The 10383-nt window shown below is 25.9% G+C and overlaps 1 protein-coding gene across 1 annotated transcript; it reads left to right on the forward strand.

Annotated features, from left to right (window-relative positions):
- Positions 1-2914: 2914 nt before the first annotated feature.
- Phum_PHUM041520 (zinc finger protein Xfin, putative) lies at positions 2915-10175 on the forward strand (the record flags this gene model as incomplete). Its single annotated transcript, XM_002423132.1, has 5 exons — positions 2915-3002; positions 3126-3724; positions 3907-3930; positions 4352-4907; positions 9265-10175. 5 exons carry the CDS (start codon positions 2915-2917, stop codon positions 10173-10175), a joined length of 2178 nt encoding a protein of 725 aa, XP_002423177.1.
- Positions 10176-10383: the final 208 nt, after the last annotated feature.

Genomic DNA, 10383 nt, shown 5'->3' on the forward strand with positions numbered 1-10383 from the left:
TTTTTTGTTATTGATTTGCGTGTTGAAAATATCCTGGAAAAACTAGGTGCAAAGCTAAGGCAAACATCTGCAGAAAAGGTTTTATTTAAATCCGTCAAGCTTTGAGGGTTTGTCAAAAAATAACTCAATCGATATTATTTTTTTCGTTAGAAATATCGGAAAATAAGAGGTTTCGAAATTTTTCCCGCATTTTTCTGTAAATTTTTAAACGGTTAAAGAATCCTAAATGATTTTGAATCATTGGTATTTTGATTAAAATGATTAAGTTTTTGCTACGACGGAAAATTTTTTTCCCTTTTGAAGAATTTATTTCAGTTATTATTATTAATATAGTTTGTTTTTATTATTACTGTCGATTTTTAGAGAATTTAAAATAATAAATCATATGGTAAATTAAATAAAAATCAAATTTGCAATAAAAAAGGTGACATTTTACAAAAGAAAATTTTATACAAACTTAATGAAGACCCTTGAAAAAAACCGCGTCTGCCCTAATGCACGTGAGACGTCAATGTGGCAACATTGCAGATCACAGTCAAAACTGGGCTTGGGATGATGCGAGTTTATCATTAGAAAACATGAGGTTTATTGTTGGTTATATTGTAAACTATTTTTTTGGTTATGTAAATGTTTTTTTTCGAAATTCGAAATCGAAAGTTATAATGAAATTTAGTGATATTTAAAACAGTTTTATATATATATATATAACAGAGTTTAATTAAAAAGTGTAAATTTAAATTCTTGAACGAAATGAATCGTCCGTTAAACAGTAGGTACTATATATATATAAATTTGTATGAGCCATTTTAATTTGTAAAATATTGAACCTGCATAAAAGACTAGGTTTTAAATTAATTAAAAAAAGGGATTGGGAAAATTGTTAATTATTGAATATCGATGGTAAATAAATTTTTTTTATAATGTATTTCCGCTCGGCCTTCAAATTTCCGTGTTTATGTCTTACGGTGATAATAAGAAACCAACCTTTGATGTTTTTTTTTTTTATATGCGAATAAGTAATAGGGGATTATAATTAATTTGTCAGTTAATTTAGATTATTAACCGAATTTTATATATATATATATAAATTTATTTTTAAACTTAAATTCTATAGTTTACATTCAATAGAATTAAATTTTATTTTATTTTATTTTAAAAATTTCATTAAACCACCATAATACTTATTAAATCTTTCTTTTATGACAGGTTCAAATATTATCGAGTAAAGTTTTTAAAAGTAAAAATTATTTTTTTTTTTTTTTTACAAAAATATATAATTTATAATAAATTTAATTTAGATATATTATATATAATTGTAGTACATTGTTTTATAATTGAAAACTTATTCAAGTTAATAATGTATGTAAGTTTTCTTCGACAAAAAAAAATTTTTATTTTTATTATTATAACATTAAATTCTTTTAAACTTGTTCTCATTATTATTATTTGAATTATCATCATTGTTTAATTGCTAATAATTATATATATATATATATATATTTTAAAAATAGATAAAATCAAATATTTAATTTAGCAACTTAGCTTAAATGACAAATAAATTTTTAAAAATAAATTAATTTATTAAATATTTAAATCGAAAATATTTTATTGTTGTTGTTGTCGTTTTTGTATTTTTAATTTTTTGCCCATTTATTATTATTATTATTTCTATTATTATATTAAAAAATTTTGTTTTTGTGAAATAAAATTGAAAATTTTAAAAACTAAATAGATGTTGTGTATTTGTAAAATTAATTATATATATATACACTGTTGCATTTCTTTGAGCAGATAAAATTTAGGGAAGCCCTAAAATTAAAGGAAGATGAGCACCAGTAATTGTTTTAATATATAAATAAAATCAATATAAATTTTTGGTTTTAAAATTTTTGGTTGTAATTTTGTAATTAAGAGTCTTTTATGTTATTTATGTTATGTTTAAAAAGTATTTTTTGTTGTTAAAAATTCTCTCCATTTATAATAACAATAAAAAATTGAAAATTTTGTTTAAAAAAAAAAAAAAAATTTTGTAAAACAAATAACAAAAAAAAAAAAATTATAATAACATTATAATTTATATATATAGAGATGAATGTAAATTCAAAAAGATTTTTTTTTGTATGTGAACGTTTTCGCGCGCATTTATCAAGTTTAAAAAAAAAAATAATAATAATAATAACTTGTTTTGAGAGAGAAAGAGAGAGGAAAAAAAAAAAAAAAAAACTTTGTGAGGAGTTTTTGTTTTAGAAAAAAAAGAAATAATAAAATTTAATTTAATTTTTTATTTTTTTTCTCAACGCGGTATTAATTGTTTTGAAAATTGGTAAAATTTGATATATAAATTATTATTATTATTATTTTTTATAAATACAAAATAATTTTAATAATTTTTAGTTAGCTTATTTAAGATTGAAAAAAAAAAAAATTTTCATTTAGCTGTTAACTGTACGTACTGCAGTATAATAATTAAATTTTTCTTACAATAATAATAATAATAATTTTTTTGTTAAAACAATTTATTGTCAAATCGTGAAAAAATTTAAATTTTATTGCAACCCCCCAAAAAATATTAATAATAATAATAATAATTTAGAAATTATATATATTTATATTTTAAATTTTAATTAAAAATAATCTCGTAAAGAAAAGATTTTTTGTTTGTTTTGTTTTTGTCAGTTTTATATATATAAATTATATAAAGGTATAAAATAATGATAATGAATATTCAACCATTTTCTGGACTATTTTATAGTTTTTTATTTCAGGTAAATGTTAGGAGGCCCGGGTCTCAGTTCAGTTTTTTCTGATGACCCATTGAGAAATTGTTGTAGTTTTAGCCGGTCAAAAGTCCTTTAAGTGACTTGAGAGAAATCGTGGGACCCTTGAGAAGGTATGAGGACGATCCACGAACACAATGGCGATCAATTTCTCCGCCGCATCATTTGCAGCATGCCTGGCTGGATTCAAAGTCCCAAGGCAGATCATGTACTGCATTGCTCAAGGTATGTCGTCGTCTCACAACCTTTTTCTCTACAAATTTCCTGTTTTTTTGTCGAATTTACACCAAAAGGAAATAATTATTATTTTAAAAAAAAATTGATTTCCTCTTTCATTTTTTTTTTTAGATCCAAATGCACCTTATGTCTTTTATAAAGACGGCATGGATCGAAGTCAACAAGTATCAGCGCAATGGGGAGCAAACGTTCCTCAGCAACAGCATTCGATGGGAGAAGTAAGATACTCTCCACATGTACAAATACCAGCTCATCAATCCCAACAACAGTCAGCCCCTCCGCCACCCACCCAATCATCTTCTTCACAACAACAACAACAACAGTCTCGACAATCTCAATCTCAACAACCTCCATCGCAGCATCCCTCTCAATCGTCCTCCTCTCATCAATCGCAACAAAACAACAACGGAGGATCATCGAACACGTCAAGTCCCCCGACCGTTCAAAAGGGTTCCGGAAACGATGGGGAACCGACGAGCGGTGCGCGAAATCACACGAATATAATGACTTCTCCGGTACCTAGTCCTTTTGTGGGTGCTCAACAGCAGAATGAAAATCAAATGAGTCGCGTGGATGATGACGTTTCCGTATCGGTACCGCAGCAGCAAAATAGTCCCAAAGACGGACATGTTAACTGTGATAATCAAGTTCCTAACGTGGAACACAGAGTGTGCTTTCCAGGGCAAAATCCTCACGTTCAACCCCCTCAGGTAAAGATTTTTGATTTTTTTTAAACGCTTTCTTTATGAAAGGGGAACCCCCCCCACCCCCGATCACAAGTAGTGTAAAATAATGTGTTTTTTATTGTTTTCGTTTCATTAGTTATCGTGAGTATCAAAAGTACTAATAATTCAAATTTTAATTTTAAGCAGTAAAACTTTTTAAATTTAAGGAACAGAGCGCCATATTAAAGCGCGTAATTTAATTTAATAAAATGTTCGTTCCTTCCTACTGTATAATTTATTCAGATATTCGTTGCTTTTTTTTTTTTGAATTGTAAAAAAAAAAAAAAAAAAAAAAAAAAAAAAAAAAATTTTGGGGGCTGTAACGAATTTTTTTTTTTTTTTCTTATTGGTTTTGTTGTTTTTATGAATTCATTTGATACTTCTTGATTAGGTTATTTGTAACGAAAAAGGTTATTATTCGAAAATCAAAAGGTAATTACGTATTTTTTTTTTTTTCCTAAAAGAGTTTTTCTCCACTTTAAAAATAATAATAATAATAATGATTAGTTTTATATTGTAATTGTTAATTTTTTTTTAACACGGATTCGCGCAGTTAATAAAAATAAAAAAAAAAATTTTTTTTCTCTTCACGAATTATCATAACAATTTCAGATTCAAACGGATTTGAACGGAGGCAATGCTGCTTACTATCGTCCCGGACCAATGTTAACTCCAGGTAGCTTTATGCATTATCTAAAGCAACCTGGTTCTGGGGTCATGATTATGGGCGAAGCCTTGGGCGAAGCAGGATATAATGGTGTCTTAAACGATATGAGAGTGAGTTCGGAAGGGGGACAAAATCAGGGGAAGCACAAATCAAGCACTGATCTCAGACTATTTAAGTGTTTATCATGTGGTAAAGACTTTAAGCAAAAATCAACGTTGCTCCAGCACGAGCGAATACACACGGATTCGAGGCCCTACGGTTGTCCGGACTGTGGGAAACGTTTCAGGCAGCAGAGTCATCTCACGCAGCACATTCGGATTCACGCGAACGAAAAACCGTTTGCGTGCATATATTGCGACCGAACGTTCAGGCAGCGAGCCATATTGAACCAGCATCTCCGAATCCACAGCGGTGAGAAGCCATTCATCTGTGCGGAGTGCGGGAAAACTTTCCGCCAGAAAGCAATTCTCAATCAACACATCCGCACACATCAAGGCGAGCGTTCTCCCTATTGCAGAGAGAGTCCCATTTCACTTCCCGATCCGGATCTCCATGTGGGAATGAATTCCAATCCATCCGACCTGTCAAAGTTTCGAATGTCTCTTGCCGGTTTCCTGTCCCGAGTTTCACGTAAAAAAAAACGAAAATCAAAATACGAACATGTTGAAACGAGTCCCGCCGACGTTCCTCTTGGCACCGTATCCGATTAAATAAATACCCCCCTACAGTTTGTGCAACATGAATTTTTTTTTTTTTTCTTCTACTTCTTCTTCTTCTTCTTCTTCTTCTTCTTCTGCTTCTCGTTAGGAATATACCACAATAAAATATATATATATATATATAAGTAAAAAAAAAAAAAAAAAAAAAATAGTAAATGTGTACATATTTTCAGTATTAAAAATAATAATAATAATAATAATAATAAGTACGTAATAAGAAAAGTATAAAATTTTATAAATTTATACTTAATTCATAATATTTGATCAGTATTTTTTTTATATACGAAGAATTAATAAGTGGAAATTTATTTTTATGAGGAAAAAAGGAAAAAAAAAAAAAACGGAAAAATATATATATATACATATTGTAAATTTAAAGGTACGGATAAACATTAAAAAAAAAAAAAAAAAAAATTTTCACCAGCATTTTATTTTTTTCTTTCTTTATATATATATATTGTATGAAGTTTGAAAAATAATTATTATCATTATTATTATAGTTAATTTATAAATTTTCTAAAAATTAAGGTTCTATTTTGTTTAGTATATATATATATATATATATATATATATAAACCCTCATCTTTTTTTTTTTTTTATGGTTGTTGATTTTTATATAATTTTTTTTATTTATTATTATTATTATTATTATTATTATTATTATATAAAAAGTTGCCACGAATTTTTAATTTTTATTTTTATTATTTAATAATTTAATTTTGCAGTATGATGGTGTATTATTATTAATTCTTAAAAAAAAAATTAAATAAAAAAATTGAATGTAAATATCTTAAAATAATTTTTCAAACTTCAAATTTTTTAAAATAAATTAAAATTAAATTGAGAAAATTTTTTTATTAATTATTAAATTAATTTTTTTTAAAAAAGAATAAATTGAACGTACAAATTAATGAAATTTATTGATATTATTATTATTATTGTTCTCCGCCAAAAAAAAAAAATTTAAAATGAAAGAGAACAAATCATGTCTTCGATTAAATAAAAGTATAAATTTTTGAGGGGGGGGGGGGGGGCTAAAAATAATTATTAAAAAAAAAAAAAATTGAATTAATTTTTTTTTTGTTGTTTTTGACAATTAGGACAATTTAAAAAAAATTTATTGTATATTATTATATATATATATATATATATATATATATATATATATATATATATATATATATATATGCAAAAAGAAATATTATTCGTTTTGAAATATTTTTTTATTTTACATACGTTATAGATGATGATGATGATGATGTTTATTCTGCTGTACATACATAAAAAACCCTGTTAAAAAAATATAAATAAAAAATTTATTATTATTATTATTATTATTATTATTAAATAATTATATTAAAATGCTGGAACAATATAGTTAATTATATTTTTATGAAATGATGATAAAATTTAAAAGATAAGTAATACGTAATGAAAAAAATATTAGTTTAGGAATTTTTTTTTTTTTTTTTTTGCTTATGTCTTCGCATTGTTTTTTTTTTTTTTTTTATTGTAAATTATTATTATTATTATTATTATTATTATTTTAACAGACATACAAAAATTATATAAAAAAAAAAAAAAAATTAAAATAGGCATTTTTTTTTTCTTTCAAATAAAGCAGAATTATAGGCTATTTTTAAAAAGGAATACAGATTATACTATTTTATTATTATTATTATTATTATTATTATTTAAACAATCAGGATCTTATTTATGTAGGTTATAATTTATTATAAAAATAAAATAATTAAAAGTTTTATACGCGTTCGTGCCATATAATTAAAAAAAAAAAAAATTTTTTTTATATAATTATTTTAAAATTTGGGTGCCATTTTTTATTATTTAAATCACCTGATTTTAATTCTCATAAGCTAATTATTGTGATATTATATTGATTATTCATTTACAGAATCCCCTGATAGAGTGAGAGAGAGAGAGAGAGAGAGAGAGAGAAAATTATATTAATATATAATTACTTAATTTTAGTTGCACATACTGCCTCCTCCTCCTCCTCCTCCCCCTCCTTCATGTTTCATTTTTTCTAAACTTGAATGTTTTTTTTTTTTTAAACAATTATATTATTTTAAATGCGCTCATCTTCCTTTGTTATTGAAAGCTCTTGTTGTAATAAACAAAAAAAATAAAAAAATAAATTTTAAATCGTGATAATGATGATTAAAAATTTTAATAAATTGTATAAAAAAAATTATTTAATTATTGAAAAAAAAAAAAAAAAAAAAATTTATTTATTTTTAAATTTAAAATATTGCAAAAAAAAAAAAAATAGAAATTGTTTAAGAGCTTTCTTTAAACAAATTAAGAGACCTTGAAATGTGCTTAATTCTCATAATTAATAATTATCAGCATCAAATTTTGACACGTATAATACACGTGTGTTTTAAAGAGTTTATTAAAAATAAAATTATAAATATTATAAGAAAATAATTAATAAGAAAAATTATTTTGTTGAATTTTAATTTAATTTAATTTAATTAATTGAACATAAAAATTTAAATGACAATTTTTTATATATATATATATATTTAAATGGTATACATGTTTAATGTTTTTTTTTTTTTTTATATATTTAAAAAAAATTTAAATTTAATTTGAATTTAATATTTATTCGGATGATATATTTATATATATATACGTGTTATGCAAAATTTTATGCTGGTAAAATGTTTTATTTTTAATTTTTAATTTAATTTTATTTAATTTTTTTAATTTTTTTTTTTTTTTTTTTTAATGATAGCATGTCCTAACGTTTTGCTTTAACGTTAATTAATTAATTAATTAATTAATTAATATTTCGAGTAGATACAAAACATAAGTGTTGGATAAAGTTTTACTTGAGTACTTTTTACCCCATGATTATTATTATTATTATTACTTCTTGTCAATAAAAATTGCCGAAAAAAAAATTAATTAATTAATAAGTGTCAAATTGATTTTGTTGTTTGTTTCTCGAGAGTATTAATGGTTATAATATCTCGAAAGGGATGTGGATACATAAATTATTTTTAAAAAAAAAAATAAATAAATAAATAAATACTCGCTGGTGATACGTTTACCACACATATACGTAATTTATACACTTAAAATTTTTTATAGTTGATAGATGTATAATTATTAATATTATTATTATTATTATTATTATTATTATTATTCTAAGACACTAAGAGGTGATAGATTTATAGTCTGATTTAAAAATTATTATTATTATTATTATTATTATTATTTTTTTTTTGTGTTGTTGGAAGGATTGGCACAAGATCTCCCAGATTGGCCAAAAATTGATTGGTTCGATTTTAATTGATATTTTTTTATTTAAAAAAATTAATTAATTAATAAATATTAAAAGAAAAGAAATTGATTATTTTATATTTAATTTGCAAATTGCATGCTTAGAGCAGGTCGTGCTTGCAGTCATCTAGAGTTATTATTATTATTATTATTATTATTATTTGTAGCGTTTTTAATTTTTCATAGCTTGTCTTATATATTTATATAGATTTTAATATGCTCGTTATCATACATATATATATTTAAATATTTTATTCAAATCAACCAATCAGAGCCATTTGAGCTGGGGGTCACTCGTTCAGTCCGTCCTAGTGACTGCAAGAGTAGTTTTGTTGGCAATATTTATTTATGTAGTCATGTTTTATGACTAAATTGTTATGGCAATATTTTTTTTAAATTTTTTGAATTGGTGTTTCATCAATAAAAAAAAATGCCTGCAAAACTGCGCCTGCTCTGAGCGAGATCCTTTCCTTCATTTCTTTACAAAAAAAAATTTAAAAAAAGTTTAATGATAGATATTCTGAAACTGTTGCGTTTCCAATAAGAATTTTAATTTGCTCATTTTTTAGTTGAATTTATTAACACTTTAAGAGATTGCTCAGGTCTTATACCGTTAATCAGAATGTGTAGTGTCTTGTAAAATAATGGCGGAGGTTAAATCGATTCAGTTCTAAAAAATTGTTAGTTAAAAAGTCAGGGTATTAAGTTATCACACTTATAATAGAAAATTAAAATGAATGATGGCCTTTTTAATATATTTTTAAAAAATTTTATCACCGGACCAAAATGACTGAGTAATTTTGTGTTTTTATTTTTTATTTTTAAAACAGATGTGAGCCCTCATCTTATATTCAAAAATGGAATGAATCCAACTTTATGGCCCCAAGATGTTCCTTATCCAGAAGATGGAGACAAGGAAGGAGATTTTGACGAAACATCATCGCAAAGAAACGGTCGATTTTCTCCCGAGAGCCTTCACTATCCAGCTTATTATAAAGACTCGAAAGGAGTGATACACCCGGCTTTCGGTACCGGTGCGTTTGGATTTTCAAAAAACGGTAAAATTCCAGACCTCATACAACAAGGAAGAATGGCGGGAATGCCGTTGTACGTTCGATGTCCGATTTGTCAAAAAGAATTCAAACAAAAATCCACGCTCCTTCAACACGGTTGCATACACATAGAGTCTCGGCCCTACCCGTGCGGAGAGTGTGGAAAACGTTTTCGGCAACAATCGCATCTCACGCAACACATTCGGATACACACAAACGAGAAACCATATCCGTGCGTGTATTGCGGTCGGACTTTTAGACAGAGAACTATATTGAATCAACATTTACGAATACACACGGGACAAAAACCTTATAAATGTGCTCATTGCGGTAAAGACTTTCGGCAAAAAGCAATACTCGATCAACACACGCGAACTCACCAGGGTGAACGTCCTTTTTGTTGTCCCATGTTGAATTGCAGGAGGAGGTTTGGTAACGAGTCAGAAGTCAAAAAACACATCGACAACCACATGAACTCGTTATCGAAACAGCGGAAAAGTTCATCCGTAGATGGAAAACACTCATCTCTCATGGGTCCACCTTCTATTTTGGGTCGTCCACCGTCGTCGTTCATAAAACCGGAACTGTATTTTCCACAGTGTTACACTCCTGCATTTAACGCTGTCGCACAATTTGCTTCGGCTTCGCCCAACAGCGACTTCAAACCGCCTGCAATACAAGCTCAGTGACTAATGGCCCCCGTGGGTCCCTTCGCGCAAAATGAAAATTTCAAACATTCTCTGACATCATCATCCGAAGGATCATCGATCAATGCTTCAAATGTTTAAATGATTTTAAAAAAAATTTTAAATCATTTTAATTAATAATTGGCAGCATTGATCGAAATTTTTTTTTTTTTTCAGAGTTACAAAATTAAATAAAATGACTTTTATTCGG

Source organism: Pediculus humanus, genomic scaffold (genome assembly GCF_000006295.1).
Source record: "Pediculus humanus corporis 1103172107391 genomic scaffold, whole genome shotgun sequence".
Lineage (NCBI taxonomy): Eukaryota > Metazoa > Arthropoda > Insecta > Psocodea > Pediculidae > Pediculus > Pediculus humanus.